Source organism: Macaca nemestrina, chromosome 19 (genome assembly GCF_043159975.1).
Source record: "Macaca nemestrina isolate mMacNem1 chromosome 19, mMacNem.hap1, whole genome shotgun sequence".
NCBI classification, from domain to species: Eukaryota; Metazoa; Chordata; class Mammalia; order Primates; family Cercopithecidae; genus Macaca; species Macaca nemestrina.
In genome coordinates, this window is record NC_092143.1 from 78,472,280 (window position 1) to 78,496,183 (window position 23,904).

The 23,904-nt window shown below is 40.2% G+C and overlaps 1 protein-coding gene across 5 annotated transcripts in view; it reads left to right on the plus strand.

Annotated features, from left to right (window-relative positions):
- LOC105478860 (protein tyrosine phosphatase receptor type M) overlaps positions 1 to 23,904 on the plus strand; it is an 826,332-nt gene that overhangs the window by 294,136 nt on the left and 508,292 nt on the right. For all 5 annotated transcript variants that reach the window (XM_011736570.3, XM_071085869.1, XM_011736565.3 and 2 more), the window contains exon 3: positions 21,525 to 21,796. In XM_011736570.3, coding sequence (XP_011734872.2) covers positions 21,525 to 21,796 — 272 coding nt within the window. The remainder of the gene's footprint in view (positions 1 to 21,524; positions 21,797 to 23,904) is intronic.

A 23,904-nucleotide genomic window follows, 5' to 3' on the forward strand; every position in this document is an offset into this window, starting at 1 on the left:
CAGGAGCGAATGTTGGAAATGATTCTCGTGGCATCTCTTGACAGACCTGTGGAGGGCACTCTGTGGAGGCAGAAGATGGAGTGCACTTAGTATCGAGTGCCTCTGTGAGTCATCACAGATATGCTTCTGACCTTCAGACCATTTTAGCAGTTAGTAGATAATGTTTGTCATCTCTAGGGTTGTGTAAGCTCAGAGAATTGGGCATCTGTTTTGAATAATTTGATCTTAAATAACATTTTTAAGTAAAGCCACATGAGTGTTATTATATCATTTTATTGCATTAGGAAGCAACAAGAATAAAAAATATCCTCTGGTCTTCTGAAGAGATCCAGGGGTTGATTTAATTGTTTATATTATATTAAATGTCCTACTTAAAATTCATGTTTTTCAATGAACATTGGTCGTTGTTAAATAATAGATTTTATTTTCATCTCCTTATCTTGCATTCTGTCACTAATTCTTTTGTTTACTTGAGAAGAAATAATAGAATTAGTTTTGACTCCATACTGCCATCATAAGCATAGTGAGTTTTAACTTTTATTTTTTAATAAGAGAATAGCTCATGTAATTTGAGAGTCGACTAATTTTACTTTTTAAGAGTTGTAATTCAAAGCTGAAGATGACCCTAATAGCTTCTAATGTACTTTTTTTGTTCTATTTTTAATTTTCTCCAGAGAGCATACACCACCATTATTTGGTTATCTGACTCTGAGATGTGCTATGAAACCTTGATTATATGTTGGGCTAAATCATCAGCTCTAGAATCTGACTGACAGGATTACAATCTGCTTTTCTGTGAGACCTTAGGGAAGTTTTTTTAAACCCTCCTGATTATAAAGTGACAGTACTTCTCTCAATGTTTACTAAAGGGACGGAATGACATAAAGTGCTTAGCAGAGTGGCTGGCACATAGCTAGCACTCAGTACAGGTTCAGTAACAACAAGAGCAACTGTAACAACAACACAGCCAGAAGGAGGGAGCAGAAGAAGTCAAGATGATTGCCTGTGCTTAGAACAGGGGATGCCAGGAGACCTCTTTTCTTTTGGGCTGGAAAGTGCTTTCACATTAGCTAGTCTTCTTTTCTTTGAAGTAACAGGACTGCTTTATATAAACCACTGATCGTGATCATTCATAAATTAAAAAATACTATTTTCATGTCTGGAGCAGTTGCTTCGTGTTTATAGTCAATAAATCAAAACCTTGTAAGGTTAAAAATATATACGGCTTTTGGCTAGAAACCTGACTTGTAGGACTGTCTTCTGTAGAAATGAAAACTGTTCACGTGGCTCCTTACCGGATGTTCTTTGTCGTAGCGGGTGTCGAAAATGTAAATTTGGGTCTCTGTGTCCTTACTGGCCTGAAGAGTTGTCAACATTATATTATTGGTAAAGGAACAGAACAAGCTGCAGAGGAATGTGTCAGCTTATTATTCTTTGAATAAAGTAGGAAAATTTTTTTTAAACCTTTCATCTATGTGTCTGTATGTTTATTTACATATAAAGAAGTATTGAGGGAAACATACTATTGTCTAAATGGGATAAGTTTCTGGTCAGTTAAGTGAGAGTTGGGAAGAAATGGTTACTTTTTCCTTTGGAATCCTTTTTTTTGACATTTTATAAAGGCATATGCAATTTTTGTTAATTTTTTTAATGAAAACTTAAAATGAGGAAAGAAGGAACTGGGTCTCTATGTAAACAAAACAGTTTGCAAGGATTTCTAGAATTTAGCTATCTTGTTTTTATGTTCTGAGAGTAATATAAATAATTTTCCCCAATATACAGTTATTTCCCTCTAAAGCCGATAGATCGTTTGTCAAGTGAGGACATTTCAAATGAAGCTTTTAAAAAATGAAATTTTTAAAGTGGTTATGCTAGAGACAAAAAAAAAAAAAAAAGAGGGAGAGAGAAACGCCTCTTTAGACCTCTATGAAAAATGAGTTTTAAAACCTAAAGTTTTAATAGAAATGTAATAAGTTATACTGGGTTCTGAATTAACAACAGCAACAACAAAACCTGAAAACGAAATAGTGTACTCAATAAAAATAACTTTCCATCCAGCCAAGCTTAGTGATACAGTGATAGAAATATACATGTATGAATCTGTTTCTAGACCACCTACCTAAGGGAGTAAATCAAGATGCACTGAGTTCAGCTATTTCAATTATCCTATAGCTCCCACAGCAAGGAGCCAAGGAGCTGAAAACACTAGGAGAAACAGAAAACCGAAAGCTTCCTTCAGAAATTCTTCACAAATGGCCTGGTGCGGTGGCTCATGTCTGTAATCCCAGCACGTTGGGAGGCTGAGGCGGGCGGATCACTTGAGGCCAGGAGTTTGAGATCAGCCTGGCCAGCATGGTGAAACCCTGTCTCTACTGAAAATGAAAAATAAGTTAGCTGGGCATGGTGGCGGGTGCCTGTAATTCCAGCTATTGGAAAGGCTGAGGCAGGAAAATCACCTGAACCCAGGAGCAGAGGTTGCAGTGAGCCGAGGTCATACCACTGCCCTCCAGCCTGGGTGACAGAACGAGACTGTCTCAAGAAAAAGAAAAAAAGGAAATTCTTTACAAATGATAAATGACATATCCCACAGTGGGTAAATTGTTCACTATATTATGGTGTATCCAAGGATACTATGGGTATCAGTGGAACATTCTTGGTAACATGCACCTTTTTTTTTTTTTTTTTTTTTGATGGGGTCTCCCTCTATTGCCCAGGCTGGAGTGCAGTGACACTATCTCAGCTCACTGCAGCCTCTGCCTCCTGGGTTCAAGTGATTCTCGTGCCTCAGCCTCCCGAGTAGCTGGACCTACAGGTGTGTGCCACCATGCCCGGCTAGTTTTTTTGTATTTTTAGTACAGACGGGGTTTCACCATATTGGCCAGGCTGGTCTTGAACTCCTGACCTCAAGATCCGCCCGCCTTGGCCTCCCAAAGTGCTGGGATTACAGGTGTGAACCACCGCACCCGGCCAACATGCACCAGTCTTGCCAAAGACCTGAACTTTACCATCTTTACTCTTTTTTCAGCAAATTCGTTTGTAAAAACCATTTCCTCCCTGCCTCTTCCTTTCTCTCTATCCCGGTCACTCTCCCTGTATATTTGTATGTGTGTATATACCTGTAATAAAGCCGTGCATTGCTTAATGACAGAGTTGCATTCTGAGAAGTGTATTGGCAGGTGATTTTTTCATTGTGTGAACAGGATAGAGTGCACTTACACAAATCGAGATGGTAGAGCCTACTCCACACCTAGACTACAAACTGTGTAGCATGTGACTGTACTGAATAACTGTAGGCGACTAGAGTACTATGGTAAGTATTTGTGTATCTAAACATAGAAAAGGTGCAGTAAAAACACAGTATTACAATCTTTTTTTTTTTTTTTTTTAATTTATTTATTATTATTATACTTTAAGTTGTAGGGTACATGTGCATAACGTGCAGGTTTGTTACATATGTATACTTGTGCCATGTTGGTGTGCTGCACCCATCAACTTGTCATTTACATCAGGTATAACTCCCAATGCAATCCCTCCCCCCTCCCCCCTCCCCATGACAGGCCCCTGTGTGTGATGTTCCCCTTCCTGAGTCCAAGTGATCTCATTGTTCAGTTCCCACCTATGAGTGAGAACATGCGGTGTTTGGTTTTCTGTTCTTGTGATAGACTGCTAAGAATGATGGTTTCCAGCTGCATCCATGTCCCTACAAAGGACGCAAACTCATCCTTTTTGATGGCTGCATAGTATTCCATGGTGTATATGTGCCACATTTTCTTAATCCAATCTGTCACTGATGGACATTTGGGTTGATTCCAAGTCTTTGCTATTGTGAATAGTGCTGCAATAAACATACGAGTGCATGTGTCTTTATAGCAGCATAATTTATAATCCTTTGGGTATATACCCAGTAATGGGATGGCTGGGTCATATGGTACATCTAGTTCTAGATCCTTGAGGAATCGCCATACTGTTTTCCATAATGGTTGAACTAGTTTACAATCCCACCAACAGTGTAAAAGTGTTCCTATTTCTCCACATCCTCTCCAGCACCTGTTGTTTCCTGACTTTTTAATGATCGCCATTCTAATTGGTGTGAGATGGTATCTCATTGTGGTTTTGATTTGCATTTCTCTGATGGCCAGTGATGATGAGCATTTTTTCATGTGTCTGTTGGCTGTATGAATGTCTTCTTTTGAGAAATGTCTGTTCATATCCTTTGCCCACTTTTTGATGGGGTTGTTTGTTTTTTTCTTGTAAATTTGTTTGAGTTCTTTGTAGGTTCTGGATATTAGCCCTTTGTCAGATGAGTAGATTGCAAAAATTTTCTCCCATTCTGTAGGTTGCCTGTTCACTCTGATGGTAGTTTCTTTTGCTGTGCAGAAGCTCTTTAGTTTAATGAGATCCCATTTGTCAATTTTGGCTTTTGCTGCCGTTGCTTTTGGTGTTTTAGACATGAAGTCTTTGCCCATGCCTATGTCCTGAATGGTACTACCTAGGTTTTCCTCTAGGATTTTTATGGTATTAGGTCTAACATTTAAGTCTCTAATCCATCTTGAATTAATTTTCGTATAAGGAGTAAGGAAAGGATCCAGTTTCAGCTTTCTACTTATGGCTAGCCAATTTTCCCAGCACCATTTATTAAATAGGGAATCCTTTCCCCATTTCTTGTTTCTCTCAGGTTTGTCAAAGATCAGATGGCTGTAGATGTGTGGTATTATTTCTGAGGACTCTGTTCTGTTCCATTGGTCTATATCTCTGTTTTGGTACCAGTACCATGCTGTTTTGGTTACTGTAGCCTTGTAGTATAGTTTGAAGTCAGGTAGCGTGATGCCTCCAGCTTTGTTCTTTTGACTTAGGATTGTCTTGGAGATGCGGGCTCTTTTTTGGTTCCATATGAACTTTAAAGCAGTTTTTTCCAATTCTGTGAAGAAACTCATTGGTAGCTTGATGGGGATGGCATTGAATCTATAAATTACCTTGGGCAGTATGGCCATTTTCACGATATTGATTCTTCCTATCCATGAGCATGGTATGTTCTTCCATTTGTTTGTGTCCTCTTTTATTTCACTGAGCAGTGGTTTGTAGTTCTCCTTGAAGAGGTCCTTTACATCCCTTGTAAGTTGGATTCCTAGGTATTTTATTCTCTTTGAAGCAATTGTGAATGGAAGTTCATTCCTGATTTGGCTCTCTGTTTGTTTGTTACTGGTGTATAAGAATGCTTGTGATTTTTGCACATTAATTTTGTATCCTGAGACTTTGCTGAAGTTGCTTATCAGCTTAAGGAGATTTTGGGCTGAGACAATGGGGTTTTCTAAATATACAATCATGTCATCTGCAAACAGGGACAGTTTGACTTCTTCTTTTCCTAACTGAATACCCTTGATTTCTTTCTCTTGCCTAACTGCCCTAGCCAGAACTTCCAACACTATGTTGAATAGGAGTGGTGAGAGAGGGCATCCCTGTCTTGTGCCAGTTTTCAAAGGGAATTTTTCCAGTTTTTGCCCATTCAGTATGATATTGGCTGTGGGTTTGTCATAAATAGCTGTTATTATTTTGAGGTACGTTCCATCAATACCGAATTTATTGAGCGTTTTTAGCATGAAGGGCTGTTGAATTTTGTCAAAAGCCTTTTCTGCATCTATTGAGATAATCATGTGGTTCTTGTCTTTGGTTCTGTTTATATGCTGGATTATGTTTATTGATTTGCGAATGTTGAACCAGCCTTGCATCCCAGGGATGAAGCCCACTTGATCATGGTGGATAAGCTTTTTGATGTGTTGCTGAATCCGGTTTGCCAGTATTTTATTGAGGATTTTTGCATCGATGTTCATCAGGGATATTGGTCTAAAATTCTCTTTTTTTGTTGTGTCTCTGCCAGGCTTTGGTATCAGGATGATGTTGGCCTCATAAAATGAGTTAGGGAGGATTCCCTCTTTTTCTGTTGATTGGAATAGTTTCAGAAGGAATGGTACCAACTCCTCCTTGTACCTCTGGTAGAATTCAGCTGTGAATCCATCTGGTCCTGGACTTTTTTTGGTTGGTAGGCTATTAATTATTGCCTCAATTTCAGAGCCTGCTATTGGTCTATTCAGGGATTCAACTTCTTCCTGGTTTAGTCTTGGAAGAGTGTAAGTGCCCAGGAAATTATCCATTTCTTCTAGATTTTCCAGTTTATTTGCGTAGAGGTGTTTATAGTATTCTCTGATGGTAGTTTGTATTTCTGTGGGGTCGGTGGTGATATCCCCTTTATCATTTTTAATTGCGTCGATTTGATTCTTCTCTCTTTTCTTCTTTATTAGTCTTGCTAGTGGTCTGTCAATTTTGTTGATCTTTTCAAAAAACCAACTCCTGGATTCATTGATTTTTTGGAGAGTTTTTTGTGTCTCTATCTCCTTCAGTTCTGCTCTGATCTTAGTTATTTCTAGCCTTCTGCTAGCTTTCGAATGTGTTTGCTCTTGCTTCTCTAGTTCTTTTAATTGCGATGTTAGAGTGTCAATTTTAGATCTTTCCTGCTTTCTCTTGTGGGCATTTAGTGCTATAAATTTCCCTCTACACACTGCTTTAAATGTGTCCCAGAGATTCTGGTATGTTGTATCTTTGTTCTCATTGGTTTCAAAGAACATCTTTATTTCTGCCTTCATTTAGTTATGTACCCAGTAGTCATTCAGGAGCAGGTTGTTCAGTTTCCATGTAGTTGAGCGGTTTTGATTGAGTTTCTTAGTCCTGAGTTCTAGTTTGATTGCACTGTGGTCTGAGAGACAGTTTGTTATAATTTCTGTTCTTGTACATTTGCTGAGGAGTGCTTTACTTCCAATTACGTGGTCGATTTTGGAGTAAGTACGATGTGGTGCTGAGAAGAATGTATATTCTGTTGATTTGGGGTGGAGAGTTCTATAGATTTCTATTAGGTCTGCTTGCTGCAGAGATGAGTTCAATTCCTGGATATCCTTGTTAACTTTCTGTCTCGTTGATCTGTCTAATGTTGACAGCGGAGTGTTGAAGTCTCCCATTATTATTGTATGGGAGTCTAAGTCTCTTTGTAAGTCTCTAAGGACTTGCTTTATGAATCTGGGTGCTCCTGTATTGGGTGCATATATATTTAGGATAGTTAGTTCTTCCTGTTGAATTGATCCCTTTACCATTATGTAATGGCCTTCTTTGTCTCTTTTGATCTTTGATGGTTTAAAGTCTGTTTTATCAGAGACTAGTATTGCAACCCCCGCTTTTTTTTGTTCTCCATTTGCTTGGTAAATCTTCCTCCATCCCTTTATTTTGAGCCTATGTATGTCTCTGCGTGTGAGATGGGTCTCCTGAATACAGCAGACTGATGGGTCTTGACTCTTTATCCAGTTTGCCAGTCTGTGTCTTTTAATTGGAGCATTTAGTCCATTTACATTTAAGGTTAAGATTGTTATGTGTGAACTTGATCCTGCCATTATGATATTAACTGGTTATTTTGCTCGTTAGTTGATGCAGTTTCTTCCTAGCCTCGATGGTCTTTACATTTTGGCATGTTTTTGCAATGGCTGGTACCGGTTGTTCCTTTCCATGTTTAGTGCTTCCTTCAGGGTCTCTTGTAAGGCAGGCCTAGTGGTGACAAAATCTCTAAGCATTTGCTTATCTGTAAAGGATTTTATTTCTCCTTCACTTATGAAACTTAGTTTGGCTGGATATGAAATTCTGGGTTTAAAATTCTTTTCTTTAAGAATGTTGAATATTGGCCCCCACTCTCTTCTGGCTTGGAGAGTTTCTGCCGAGAGATCTGCTGTTAGTCTGATGGGCTTCCCTTTGTGGGTAACCCGACCTTTCTCTCTGGCTGCCCTTAAGATTTTTTCCTTCATTTCAACTTTGGTGAATCTGGCAATTATGTGTCTTGGGGTTGCTCTTCTCGAGGAGTATCTTTGTGGCGTTCTCTGTATTTCCTGGATTTGAATGTTGGCCTGCCCTACTAGGTTGGGGAAGTTCTCCTGGATGATATCCTGAAGAGTGTTTTCCAACTTGGTTCCATTTTCCCCCTCACTTTCAGGCACCCCGATCAGACGTAGATTTGGTCTTTTTACATAATCCCATACTTCTTGCAAGCTTTGTTCATTTCTTTTTCTTCTTTTTTCTTTTGGTTTCTCTTCTCGCTTCATTTCATTCATTTGATCCTCAGTCGCTGATACTCTTTCTTCCAGTTGATCGAGTCGGTTACTGAAGCTTGTGCATTTGTCACGTATTTCTCGTGTCATGGTTTTCATCTCTTTCATTTCGTTTATGACCTTCTCTGCATTAATTACTCTAGCCATCAATTCTTCCACTTTTTTTTCAAGATTTTTAGTTTCTTTGCGCTGGGTACGTAATTCCTCCTTTAGCTCTGAGAAATTTGATGGACTGAAGCCTTCTTCTCTCATCTCGTCAAAGTCATTCTCCGTCCAGCTTTGATCCGTTGCTGGCGATGAGCTGCGCTCCTTTGCCGGGGGAGATGCGCTCTTATTTTTTGAATTTCCAGCTTTTCTGCCCTGCTTTTTCCCCATCTTTGTGGTTTTATCTGCCTCTGGTCTTTGATGATGGTGATGTACTGATGGGGTTTTGGTGTAGGTGTCCTTCCTGTTTGATAGTTTTCCTTCTAACAGTCAGGACCCTCAGCTGTAGGTCTGTTGGAGATTGCTTGAGGTCCACTCCAGACCCTGTTTGCCTGGGTATCAGCAGCAGAGGCTGCAGAAGATAGAATATTTCTGAACAGCGAGTGTACCTGTCTGATTCTTGCTTTGGAAGCTTCCTCTCAGGGGTGTACTCTACCCTGTGAGGTGTGGGGTGTCAGACTGCCCCTAATGGGGGATGTCTCCCCGTTAGGCTACTCAGGGGTCAGGGACCCACTTGAGCAGGGAGTCTGTCCCTTCTCAGATCTCAACCTCCGTGTTGGGAGATCCACTGCTCTCTTCAAAGCTGTCAGACAGAGTCGTTTGCGTCTGCAGAGGTTTCGGCTGTGTTTGTTATTGCCCTGTCCCCAGAGGTGGAGTCTACAGAGACAGGCAGGTTTCCTTGAGCTGCTGTGAGCTCCACCCAGTTCGAGCTTCCCAGCAGCTTTGTTTACCTACTTAAGCCTCAGCAATGGTGGGCGCCCCTCCCCCAGCCTCGCTGCTGCCTTGCAGGTAGATCACAGACTGCTGTGCTAGCAATGAGGGAGGCTCCGTGGGTGTGGGACCCTCCCGGCCAGGTGTGGGATATGATCTCCTGGTGTGCCTGTTTGCTTAAAGCGCAGTATTGGGGTGGGAGTTACCCGATTTTCCAGGTGTTGTGTGTCTCAGTTCCCCTGGCTAGGAAAAGGGATTCCCTTCCCCCTTGTGCTTCCCAGGTGAGGCAATGCCTCGCCCTGCTTCAGCTCTCGCTGGTCGGGCTGCAGCAGCTGACCAGCACCGATCGTCCGGCACTCCCCAGTGAGATGAACCCAGTACCTCAGTTGAAAATGCAGAAATCACCCGTCTTCTGTGTCGCTCGCGCTGGGAGTTGGAGACTGGAGCTGTTCCTATTCGGCCATCTTGCTCCGCCCCCAGTATTACAATCTTATGGGACTGCAGTTATATATATGGTCCATCTTTTGCCAAAATGTCCTTAAGTGATGCATGACTGTGTGTGTGTGTGTGTGTGTGTGTGTGTGTGTGTGTGTGTGTGTGTGAGAGAGAGAGAAATTCAAAATGTCTATATTGATATAAATTCATTAGGTGATTTAAAAAAATTGGTTTAGTCAAATTAAATTTTCAAATTGATTATCTTTTTTAAATCGCATGTCCAACCAAGTACCGAAGAAAGACATGTTAATTTTCTGTAATGCATTCTCAATGATATAACATGATCCAAAATTCAGTTCATTTAGATATTGTTAGCGCTTTTAAAAACTTTTTAAAAATCATTTAAAACTTTTATTATGAAAATGCTCAAAATACAGATGAGGAAGAATCCACCCTCAAGCTTGTCTTAAAACAACACTCATAGTTGATAATTCTATGGGTCAGCAATTGGGGCTGGACTCTGCTGAATGGTTCAGCTGATCTGAGCCATGCATGGGTGATCTTGGCTGCGTTCACTTTTGCATCTGCAGTCAGCTGTCAGGTCAGCTGGTCCTAACTGGGAAGGCTGTTCTCTGCTCCACATTGTCTCCCGTCCTCCAGCAGTCTAGCCTGGACCTGCCCCCATGGTAGTGAGCATGTTCACATGTTATTCTCTGCTATCTTAAATTTATTTAGCTCTGCTATCTTATGTTTATGAATAAAATTAGGTGTTATTTATATATATACTTACAAGGATATAATGTTCTTCCTGAAGTTATCTAACTAATGTGCTTCCCCTTAAACTGAGCGGCAGCTTAGTATCATGCTTAAGAGCACAAAGTCTAGAGCACATTTGCCTGAGGTTCATATTCTGTCTCTACCACTTACTACCTACATGATCTTGAGCAAGCTACTTACCCCCTCTACGCCTGAGTTTCCTCCTTGTCTGTAATGAGTAAAAGGGTTAATATACGTAAAACATTTGGAAGAATGCCCAGCACGTATTAAATATCATATATCAGCTATTATCAGTTCCCATAGTAATTGTTAATATAGTTATGTATTTAATGATTTGGAAGTTTTTAACAATTGGTTTTATAAGTATAATTAGCAGCTTTCATAATCACCATTAATTATTGTAGCCTTTTGCTCTTACAATTAAATATATATATTTATAATTTAATAGACTTGGTAGCATCTAAGCATTTAAATCACACTAGAAGATTTTTTACTCCATGTTGCATCTAGAATGATTATTTATATTTGAAAATTCATGTTTCGATATTGAAGATAAATCCAAGTGCCATGCCTGGTTTGTATTACTGATCTTGTTATGCTGATTTAAAGATGGATGATGGTAACCTGTATAATTCCATGATCATTGATACCCATAATTTTATGGTGTAAGAAATTACCTTGAAGTAAGAACTCTGTTATCTTGTCTTCCTAGGCTAAGTTCAAATGCATTTGGATAAAAACTGGGACAAAGGTTGAATTTTGACTTATATCTGTTCTATGCCAGTCACTCTTTTAAGAAACATTTTACATGATTTACTTTATTTAATTTATTCAACCACCTCTTTGATTAGGAAACTTGCAAAGAAGAGTAGTTCACTTGCTCAAGGACGTACAGCGTGTGACTGAGTCAAGATCCTAATTCCAGTTGTTTGGCTACAGGGCCCAGCTTTTCCTACCAAGCTCAGGGAGCCCGCCTCAGGTCCTGCCCAGCACAGGACTTTGCTTGCCTTAGTCCAGTTCTTTCACAGTAGGCACTGTGTTTTTCAGTTGATGGATGAACTGGCTCAGATTGAAAGTGATTTTCATAAGGTCACAGAACTAGCAAGTTTTGTAGGTGGGAGTTATCTGCCAGCCTGCTCTTGGCAAGGAGTGTGACTCTCTCTGTGGCCTCTGCTGTTGGGATGCTGTGTGTGATAAAATCCCTGCTTCTTTCTTTCCTGAACCCTTCCAGGAACTTCACCAGAACCTCACAAGCACATAGTGTTGAAATGTTTATGTAATTAAGAAATTTATCCATGTTAAAATTATACCCAGCATTTGCTTTAACTTAAATGTCTTGGTTCAGTGGTAAAATAACTATTTTCCCAGTCATCTCTGTTCTAATAGTATTTCTGCTAATGCAGATTGCTTTTTCATATTATTTGCTAATTATTTATTGGTATTTTGATGCTTTTTCTGGTTAATGAATCCAACAGATTCCTTAAGTTCCAGACTTTTGATAATTTATAAACTTGATACTGTATTGTTAGTTTAATGTGGAAGCCGTTTCATTTTCTCCACTGACTCACCTTGTTAAGTTTCGACAGTTCCTTCTTTTCTACCTTCTGAGCAAGCAGTGAAAATTCCTGCATGACTCTGGTTTCCCACCCTAGTTGGGCTAATGAAACATCCTTTGGCTTCTTCTTCAGGAATATGGGGGACGTTCAATCAGGAATGTCGACAGAACCCTTGGAGTCTTTTGAACTGTTTTATAGGACAAAGGATGACTTAGCAAGCTTCTTCTGAGTACCACTAGCAAGTGTTTGAATGTGTCAAAGATAGACCTTTTAAATATTTAAGTTTGGCCTGCATTTTATATGTAAGCTAACTGTACAATGTCTTCTTAAGGCAAGTCATAATAGTTTAGCTGGTAGACTATCACCAGATGGCTCTGATCTGCAGACCATACTGAATAGCACAAGCTTTTTTTCACACATGGAAAGAAAAAAAGATCTCTGAATCAACACTAATTTAGGGGAAAAATAAGCGGAAGCTTATATTGTGATGGCTTGTGTCATTCTGAGATTTATAACAAAAATGAACCTGTTTCTAAAGATGTCAATCAATGAAAAACTTGACGTATGGGAAATTAAACAGCCTCTTTAGAACATTCTAAATAGTCAGCCTGTCACTACTCGATTGTTGTATGTGTGGCTCATTTCCTGAGATACAGTCATTAGCGTCCTCAGATAGTTAAAAGGTTGTGTTTGCTTTACTCAGTGTTTGTTTTTTACTTACAAATTACAAAACTCACACCTAGTATTTTCCACCTAAGTCACTGAAGCAGTTTGTCTAAATGACACACTGTAATACAATTTAGTTCTCATTAAAGCTTCCCTTTTCTTATAAAAGGAGAGCACATTACTTGTTACTACGGAACCCCCAGGGTTTCCTCTCTGCAGTGAGCCTCTTCCGATGCTGCTTTGTCTCTTATGATAACTGTGTTTCACAAGTCCCTTTTAAGATTGACGGTCCTAAATCCATAAAGTTTATAGCCACTTCTAGTGGTTACTTATGTACCCGTTGGTGAACTTAATGATCTGATTTGCTAATTCTGTGAATCTCTTTTTATTCTTTCTGTGCTGAATGAAAACAACTTAAAATATGATATACAACTGAACTGTGAAGTTCTTGCTGGAGGAATAGGTCCAAGTTTGTATTGCTTGTAGTTCTCAAAATGCCCCAACACATAATGGGTGCTCAGATGAATCCTGCCATGGCTAAAAGGGACTAGTTAAGGTGAAATAATATATTTTTGTTCAGCTCAATATTTCTATGAATAATAAAAATAGCCATTCAGTTGTGCTGTGAATCACTAAATTGACAATTGAATATCTTTTTGGTATTTAATATAAATGTCTTAAAGCAAAGGTTATATGCACATCTGAGGTATATGAGCTGTTCTTATTAATTTTGTAGCACCTAGATGGATGTGGAATTCCTTCAAGTAGAACAGAGTACCAGGAACTAAATGGCATGATTTGTAGAATGGTCCATGCCAGGATGATCCCATTAGCCCCTGTCCCTGGTGAGGGAGTGTATTAGTCCATTCTCACACTGCTATGAAGAAATACCTGAGGCTCGGTATTAAAAGGAAAGAGGTTTAATTGACTCACTGCTCTGCATAACTGGGAATGACTCAGGAAACTTAACAATCCTGGCAGAAGGTGGAGCAAACACATCCTTCTTCACATGGTGGCAGGAGGAAGAAGTGCCCAGCAAAGGGGGAAAAGCCCCTTATAAAACCATCAGATTTCAGGAGAACTCACTCTCATGAGGGTAACCACCCCCATGATTCAATTAACTCCCACTGGGCCCCTCCCACGACACGTGGGGGTTATAGGAACTACAATTCAAGATGTGATTTGGGTGGGGACACAGCCAAGCCATATCAGGGAGTAAAGAGATGTGCAGTTGGTTAGAGAGTTTTACTTCAGCTTTCTTGTGATACAGTGTTACTTCTTTTTGCTATCTTACTGTGTTTTCACCAGCATATCATGAATAGGGCAAAAGCTATTACAACTAACAAATGGTCTCTTTCAGTAATTGTTGGGAATCCACAAGGAAGGCAAGAAGAGACAGGGCAAATAGAAAAGAAAATGTGTCATTCGGGAGAAGACAGAATTTTTGTTATTCATGTCTCATTCCCTAGTGGCTGAGAAATAAGTATTTCATGTTTGTAGGAGGGGCATAGAAGAGGCAGTAGCTTAGGAAGGATGCATGATATCTGGTCTGCAGAATGCGAATGCAACTTGGAGACTGGTTTCATCAGACTGAAATGGGTGCTAATAAGCATTTTTAGAGCAATGGTGGCACCTGCCTGCAGAGGCTTTGTTCCCTTTGAGCGTTTCTCCCATAGTTCATTTATCTCTCCCCAGACCTTCCTCTTCCCTATTTCAGGAAGTTTCTTGAGACACATTCTTTAGGTGCTGTGTGAGTACTGGCTGAGGGAGTTGGAGGAGGGGTGTAACCTGGCATTATGATAATCGGGATGAGATCAAAGTGTAAAGGACAAATTAAAAATGAAAAGCTTTCTAAGGAAGCAGAGCACAGTGGTTTTGATTATTGGGAGGAGTTGCATTATGGTCTTAAAGCATTTGTGGGCTCTGATGGTTGCAGCCAGAATTAACTGATTAGTTGATTTTGCAAAATGCAACTGAGTTAGAATAGAAAATGTACACGCAGTACATATATACACGTGGTTAAAAGCATAGTGATACATATTTTTTTAATGAAAGCCTGGGTATGTGTGTGTAGGTACATGTATATAGACACACATTGCTTTACACATGTATACTGGATGTAAAGAACAATATATTGGCCTGGCATGGTGGCTCACACCTGTAATCCCAGCACTTTGGGAGGCTGAGGCAAGTGGATCACATGAGGTCAGGAGTTTGAGACCAGCCTGTCCAACATGGTGAAACCCCGTCACTACTAAAAATACAAAAATTATCTGGCATGGTGGTGCGTGCTTGTAATCCCAGCTACTCGGGAGGCTGAGGCACGAGAATCACTTGAACCCAGGAGGCGGAGGTTGCAGTGAGCTGAGATTGTGCCATTGCATTCCCACCTGGGTGACAAGAGCAAAACTCTGTCTCGGAGTGTGGCAGGGGGGGAAATACAATACAGTATTTTGTACTATGAGTTACAGTCAAACTGTTTGAAAACTATTAGTCTTAGGAGTATTGCCTTTGGAGTTTAAAGGTAAAAAGTTTGCCTTCCCCTTGGCCTTATCTGATGCTTTCACTTGTCCTCTGGTGGGTTCACCCTGCTCTCTTTCTTCAGACCTTCATTGTTGTGAGGATTTAATTAGATAAAGTTCATGGAGGACCTGGCTTAGGCACCGGTGGCCCATTTTGCTCCCATACCCTCTCCCCTTCTCCTTAAGATGTGTAGATGTACGTGGTGATTCTACGTGCCGTGGCCTGCTGGCACCCCTTGTTTTCTCCTTTCCTTGAAGCCAGGTCTTTTCTGTATTCAGAGCCTGGGTACAACCTTTCCATTCACCATGACTATGTGTGTCCACTTGCTTCCCGCTTTCCCTCTTCATTTTCTTCTGCAACGTTCTTTCATATTCAAAGGGCTTGGCTTTTATAACTTACCCTTGGGTTAAGAAACCAGATTTTTTTTTCATTCTTTTCTTTCAAATTTCCTCATCTACTGTTGAGGGAAAATGTATATTTGGGTACCAAGGATGCTATACTGCTTTTCTCTTTGCTGTAACTTTAAGCCTGTGCTACTCAGTGTGGTCGGCAGATCAGAGCTGGCCCACGCATTGTTTCTAGTCCCTGATCAGTTCAATACAGAAACTGAGAGCAAGTCTTTAGAAAATTTTTATAGGAATTTGACAGAGTAATTTTATTTCTTTGAATAATAACAAATGTGGGGCTACCATGTTGTGTGTCTAAACAATTTCATTTTTCTAGCAATTCCTGTTTATTGTGTTTTATATAAATTGGTCTGAGATGCACTGGACTTTAAAAAAAAACAACTGATTTTTCATTATAGATTGTTTGAGAAGTGCTGCTCTAGTGAACTGAACTGTTCTAACCGGTTGTATCCGAATAGGTCAGATGAAGCACAAATAACCCCATAAAAGAGAGTCAGGAGATATGCCTGCAGTGAGGGAACTCGTTAACATTTTGTTTGCCTCTTGTGTTCTAAATCCACACATTTAAAGGCATGGTCATACAAGAAAAAGGCAAAACAGCCCAAGGGAGGCAAAGACCAATAATCTGTGGCTTTTGCTAAAATTAAGAACTTTAAAAAGTGAATTTTATAATAGCTTTAAAGTTCATAAAATGCTGCTTCTCTGTAAGCTAAAGTATTGAAGAATACATGTAGCTCTTCCTTCCTGCTGGATAATGGAAAATATTCTGTTTTTGTTGTTTGCAAAGTTTCTCAAATATACTTGGAAGACAATTCATGTAGTTTTCTCAGCCTTGACAAATCTAGAGCCCCAAACACACCAATGCAAATTTTGATGATGGGTTAGAAAGGAATAACTAATTCTGTGTAGTTATTACTGCTGTCACAAACAATGATGGAAGATAGTTTAATCAAAAGCATTTGCCAATGGATATGATTAGCTAAATTTAATTCACCCAGAGATTTGAGAATGTGAACATTGCATGTTCTTATCAAAGAGTTTTCCTTTTTGGGGAAACCAAAATAATTATTCTTAAGAAGCTTCTAAGTCTGCATCTAAAGGCTGTCCCTTTTTGAAGCTGACTCCATCATGCAGAGCTCATTTCATTTGCCTGCAATGATATATTTTCTACTTATATACTAGTGACTTAAGGGTGTTTTGTTATCTGAACACAGACAGAATTTCTATGCTAATTTGAATTATGATTCTTAAAAAATTTACCCAGTTGGAATGCTTTTTGTAGGAGGAAAGAATTGAAGTAAGGAAGTAACTACAGAGGGAGACCCAATTACTCTTTGAAAATGCATTTCCTCAGTCAAAACATTTAAGCAGAAGGTGAAAATTAAACATTCAGCCATATAGGGATAGCTTAAAAAACAGACTTAATAGTGTAAAATTGAATATAAATGCTTTGAATTCTGTAATTCTCTAAACATTGGTTGGTGAGTTGACTTTATACCTTCATAGCGGATAGGTGATAAAAACAAACAAAGAAGCAACATTTCTCTCCCTCCTGCCGATTGTAACTTGACTGCAGGTTGCTAGACTTTCACATTTGCTTCTGTAAACTCATTGGCACATAATAGTACACCACTGTCAGGAAACACGAGTGTGGACAGAAACGTCACCTTTTGTACTTTAAAGCTCTGAGTTAAGTCCTGATGGCCACACACTGAAATAAAGATAACCTTTCCCCAAAAACATAAGGGCAAGATTAATTGAGTTGAAGGTTTTGTGTTATCTCAGTACTAATGTTCTTCTCTCTTAAAGAAAGGAAACTTAAAAATTTACACTTAGGTGAATTATAGTAGGACCAGGAGAGTTGTGAGGTGAACAGGGGGAGATAGAAATAAATGGTAAAGAATTCCAGCTGGGCACAGTGGCTCACACCTGTAATCCTCACATTTGGGAGGGTGAGGCAGGAAGATTGCTTTAATCGTGGAGTTAGAGACCAGCCTGGGCAACATAGTAAGACTCCCTCTCTACAAAATAAAAAATTTTTAAAAAGTACCCAGGTGTGGTGATGCATACCTGTGATCCCAGCTACTCGGGAGGCTGAAAGGGGAGGATCACTTGAGCCCAGGAGGTCGAGGCTGCTATGAGCTGTGATCCTCCCACTGCACTCCAACCTGGGGGACAGAGTGAGACCCTGTCTCCAAAAAAAAGCCACATAATTTTAAAAAGCCATACATTTAGTAGGTTTGAGGAGCTAAAGTCATCATAATGAAAGTCAGGAGCATTTGCTGGGCTTGTGCTTTGTGGCGGGCTTTGTCCCACTTGCCTTGTATGCATTCGTGGTTAATTATCAGGCTGCATAGATACACCAGTTGGGAGACTGTAGAGGAAGGGAAAAAGGGAATCTTGCAGAGGAGTGTACCTCAGGGGAAGGTGCTTGGCAGAGACTTTTCCTCTAAAAGATCATGAGTGTTGAAATCTGAGTGCTGCTCAATTGATTTCCAGATCATTTGGGAGAGACTAGCCATGGGGGCAGTCGAGATAGAATTGCCTCCCGAGGACCTGAACCTCTCCCAGAGGAAGAGTGTTCGTAGAGTCTGCATTTCCACCAAAGTCTTGCCCCTGCACTTGAGAAGCCTCTCATGAATTTCACAAAATCACATGCTGAAAATAGCAGATCTAGGGCTGGGTGTAGTGGCTCATGCCTGTAATCCTAGCACTTTGGGAGGCCAAGGTGGATGGATCACCTGAGGTCAGTAGTTCAAGACCAGCCTGACCAACATGGTGAAACCCAGTCTCTACTAAAAATATAAAAAATTAGCCAGGCATGGTGGCAGGCACCTATAATCCCAGCTACTCGGCAGGCTGAGGCAGGAGAATCGCTTGAACCCAGGAGACGGAGGTTGCAGTGAGCCGAGATCGCGCCGTTGCACTCCAGCCTGGGCGACAAGAGCAAAACTCCGTCTCTAAAAAAAAGAGAGAGTGAAAATAGCAGATCTTGTGAGAAGAACGGGGTTGGGGCTGACCCTTCCAAATCTATGCAGCTTTGTAGCTGGCGAGTGAACAAAAACAGTGACAAAGCTAATAAAAGTGCTGGCTCTCTGAACTCCACTCTGGCACAGACCCTGTGAGCCATCCTCGGCCCTGAACCTCAGACCCTGAACCCAAGGCCTCCACTTCTTCACACTCTCCATAGAAGTCCTTGAAGTCATTCTCTTCTAACATTCTCTTCTAATAGAGACTACTTGCTGTCAACTTAAAACTATGATCTGAGATTTGTCTTCTTCATCAGTCCTTTCCTTTTTTGTCCTTTTGAAACACAGAGGAAGGGCGCAGAGGCTGCACAGTTCTTCACTCGTTCTTACAGTTTTGGAGACAGCTTAGGAGTGGAAAGGAACATGAAACCACCAAAGCCCCTTCTTGCCACTCCTTGCGTTGAGGAAAGACACTTCTGTAGGATGTTTAGCTTTGTTTAAAAGACATCATGCACTGATAAAGCTTTCCCTTTATTTGAGAGAACAGTTGCCCCGATCACTTCACAATGTTAATGTCCTGCAAAAAATTGCACATAAACCAAAAGGACTTGTGTGTAATAGGGATGTCACTCCCCATCTAGTAATCCTATGTGAGCTAATTTGCATTACAGAAGCATGCCTCAAAGCAAAATAGACTATTCTAAGTCAAACAGGGAAAAAAGGAAGAGAAAGGACTTTAAAAGCTAGGATCACTTGAGTAACTTATATTATACCTGAATTTCACCTGGATCTCAACATAAAAATTCTTGTGTACTTTAGACACAAGAGTGTAAGTGCATTTCATGCTAGAATGGAGCACAGTGGATTAAACATTGGAGGCAGACTGTGTAGCTAGAAAAATAACAGTTTTGGAAAACTGGGTGATTTCCTAAACAGTAATGGTAGAAAGGTACCCAGTTTATGTAAATATGTGAAAGGAGACTCCTCTGAGTGCTTCACAGGATGTGGGCAACACTTATTTTGCCATCCTGTGTATATTGCCATGCTTTCCACCCTGGTTGCCCAAGCTTAAGTGATGGGAACAATGAGAGAAACAATCTTCTTGGCAATATGGTCATACTCAAGGTTTTGTTCATTCAGACGTGACCTCAAGAACATGTCATGCCTTAGCGCCACTAATAATAATATTTGTGGTAACTGTTGTAGATAACAGAGCCCCCAGTGATAGAATCTGACTAAGAGCAGAAAAAAACAATCTGTAACTCATATACACCAACGTCCTACTCTGGATTTGTGATGGGGTTTATCAACCCTGCATGTTTTGAAGATTTTTTACATTTATAAGCAATAACTAACCTGAATTATTTCAATGATACTCTCTTGCCACTTGTTCTTTCTCTGCCCCAACTCTTTCTTAAATCACAGTTAAAGTTCTTCCTTAATGCTGAAATGTATTTCATAGGTAAGTTATATTTCATAGATAAGTTCGCTTGTGACTTGGCTTTTGTATTTCTAGGTGCATAACATTCATTGCTTGAAAAATTGCTCTGTTTCAAAATAGCTACTATAATTTCTACTTTTTCAAAATAGCTACTTCACTGCTTTGAAAGGGTGTTTGTTTCATATATGTTCAAAAAGCACATGAAGAAACTTGAGGTTACTGGAGTGTGGCAGAATGAGTAATGGGCTGGAAACTCAGAAGCTCAAAGTTCTGGTTTTGCCACTAACTCATCCTAAAACGTAGATAAACTGCTTCTAATCTCTCTGTGACCCCGTTCCTGTTTGTCATAAATGGTGTTAAACCTGGCTCACCTCATAGCTGTAAAGGTAGCAACCATAAGAAAGCATATGATAATATAGATCCTTTAACAACAGCCTCTTAATCTGTGAAGGATATCTACATCTGTATTTTCCATCTGATACTTACAGGAATTCTTTGGGAATTACTATAAAAGGGTGGTCTTCCTGTTTTGCTGTTTAGGCAATCACAGCATGTAAACAAGACAGAAATTCCATACATTTTCTAGTACTGTGTATGTGTGTGTTTCCTGATATGTGTGGGTAGACAATAAACACATATTAACATGTATACACACCTTGAACATTATGATTCACAATGAGGGTACCCATCTGTGTAGTATTTTTATTTTTTTCATTTTTATACTCCAAGTTCAGGTGTACTTCCTCCTTAGAATTTCAATACATTTTTTCCTCTGTGCTGAATCAGACCTATGAAAACCTATTTCCCCTTTTATGTTTGAACATTTTGCTTTTATCTTTTACTCTGTGAAATATAAAATTCCTATGGGGAAGGCTCAAGTGCTTGGTATCTGGAAAGCTTGAATCCATCTGGAAGCTCCTCAGCACTCCCAGGTAGGTTAGGGCCATTGCGTCAAGATCCAGAGAGCTCGTAAGACTTCTTAGAATGATTGTCCTCCAGTTGGGGCAGTGATTGCCTAAGTCATCACCTTGCTGTGAGAACACCTCCACTGTCAAGGAGAAGTCAGTTGTTCCAGCGATGGTGTTGGGTACTGGTGCTGAATTACATTGACAGCAGGGAACACGATGGGGCCAGTATCATCACCCTAAGATTCACAGCCCACCTCATCTTTTGTTTTTCTCTGGGTTATACAAAGTGATTACTGAGTAATGCTAACATGATGGGACAGTGCTGTTCAGTAGAACTTTCTGCTAGGTGGAGATGCTCTGTATCTGTGCTGCCCAGTGTGGTAGCTACTTGTCACATGTGGCTATTGAGCACGTGAAACACGGTTGGTGTGAATGAGGACATGCATTTTACATAAGGAATTTCAACTTTTAATTTAATTAATCACCTGTGACTCCTGACTGCTAGAATTTAAGGCGAGTCTACAAACATTTTGCTACATTTCTGTTATTTAGAAGTCAAATTACAGTGACATCCAGGGAATTTTCCATTAATATTATGTGCGCTCTTGAGAACACATAGGGGGATGACAGGAGGAGGAGGAGGTGATAAATGAAATAGGAATGAAATAAATGGCAGTTTCAGTAAGACATGGAATTGCAGGGCCAACCCATGTGAATGATGGTGGGTTTTCAGAAATAACCAGAAAGTAGTGTTTCAGGGTGTGACTCTCCTTGATTTTGTTTTTGCAGGTTCTTTCATGCTGGTGAATGCCTCTGGGAGACCTGAGGGGCAGAGAGCCCACCTGCTCTTACCCCAACTTAAAGAAAATGACACCCACTGCATCGATTTTCACTATTTTGTGTCCAGCAAGAGTAATTCTCCTCCAGGGTTACTCAATGTCTACGTGAAGGTCAATAACGGGCCACTGGGGAGTCCTATCTGGAATATATCTGGAGACCCAACACGTACATGGAACAGGGCCGAACTGGCCATTAGTACTTTCTGGCCTAACTTTTATCAGGTATGTGCTTTCTTTTTATTACCTATTTTGAAGCATCCTCTAATTTCTAAAAATATAAATTATTGTTATTATAATCAGAAAAAGTTGGTGTATTTTTGTTGGCAAGGTTGTGGAGAAAGGGGAACTCTCATCCTACACTGTTGGTGGGATTGTAAATTAGTTCAGCCCCTTTGTAAACCAGCTTGGATACTTCTCAAAGAGCTGAATAGAGACTTACTCTTCCACCCAGCAATCCCATTAGTGGGTATACACCCAAAGGGAAATAAATTACATGAGTTCAGGTGTTTTTTGGTAGAATGTTTATCACAGCACAATTCACGATAGCACAGACATGGAATCCACCTAGGTGTCCATCAGTGGTGGACTGGTACATACACGCCATGGAATACTGTGCAGCCATAAAAAAGAATGAAATCATGTCTTTAGCAGCAACTGGAAGCCATTATCCCAAGCAAATTAATGCAAAAACAGAAAACCAAATGCTGCATGCTTTTACTTATAAGTAGGAGCTAAGCATTGGGTACACATGGACATAAAGATGGGAGCAGTAGACACTAGAGAATACAAAAAGAGGGAGGGGAGCAAGGGTGGAAAAACTAACTTTGGGATACTGTGGTCACGACCTGGGTGACAGGATTAATCATACCTCCAAACCTCAGAGTCATGCAATTTACCCAGGTAACAAACCTGGGTAAAAAATAACAGTATTGAGAATACTCAATTAATTGCCAACTATGAGGAGGAATAAAGAGGATTGCAATATTTTGCTTTTCTCTTTCTTTAATTCCTTTGGCTCAGACAGGAGCCAGCTGGAACATGCATCTAAGATCATTTTTCATGTTTAATTGAGGTGCTTGTTCCTCCTGAATCTGCAAATAAATAAATAAATAAATAAATAAATAAATTTTTATAACAGTGTAAGAAAATCCTATACTATTTGATAAGGAGTGTCTTGAGGCTTTGTCAAATTAGTAAAAAATATAATTCAAAATTTGTTTATGCCTGGCATGTATTGTTTTAAGAAAATAAAAGTCACTTATAGCAGGGCAAGAAGTGCTGTCTATGGGGTTTGCAAATATATTTTCTTTTCTTTTTTTATTTTTCTGACTGGGACTCGCTCCATCACCCAGGCTGGAGTACAGTGTTGTGATCACAATTCACTCCAGCCTCAAACTCCTGGGCTCAAGTGATTCTCCCGTCTCAGCCTCCCAAGTAGCTGGAAGTACAGACATATGCCACCATGTTGGGCTAATTAAAAAAAAATTTTTTTTTTTTGTAGAGACAGGACCTTGCTGTGTTGCCCAGGCTGGTCTCAAACTCCTGATCTTCAGTGATCCTGCCACCCCGGCCTCCCAAAGTGCTAGAATTACAGGCATGAGCCATTGTACCTAGCTGGATATTTTAGTTTCTATATTAAGTAGGCCATATGTGACACAGAAAGGCATAGCACCTGAGTCTAAAAGAAGATGCCCTCTGCAAATGGGTTTCAGGAGTAAATGAGTCATAAGAGATGAGCCCTGTGGAGATGAGCCAGTGAGGGGCAGGTCCTTGCTTCTACCCATGTAAGCAACAGGGAGAAAATAACAGATGTAAATGGAGTCCTTGTCACAGAGGCACTGCCACAAGGCCTGTCCTGTTATTTTGGGGGCTCTGTGGAGACCCGCAGTAACTGCTTTGAGTTCCTGTTTAAAGGAACTGAAGGGCGGAGGCCCATGGGCAGTTCAGAAGTGGTACCAAACCAGTTCTGACGTCACGTCCTGTCTGTCCTTCAGTTGGGAATGCCTGTGACACAAAAGCATCCTAACTTAGGATCAAAGTGGGGAATTAGTGACAGTGGGCATTTGGAGAGGTTTTTCTTTTTTGTCCACAGCATCTTTTAAAACTAACAGTATTGAGAAAACTCAATTAATTGCTGACTACGAGGAGGAATAAAGAGGATTGCAATATTTTGCTTTTCTCTTTCTTTAATTCCTTCGGCTCAGACAGGAGCCAGCTGGAACATGCATCTAAGATCATTTTTCATGTTTAATTGAGGTGCTTGGTTAGACATAGGGAAGAGAAAGCTAGGGCTTTCCAGGGCTGCTTGTCTTCAAAATGGGCACGAACAG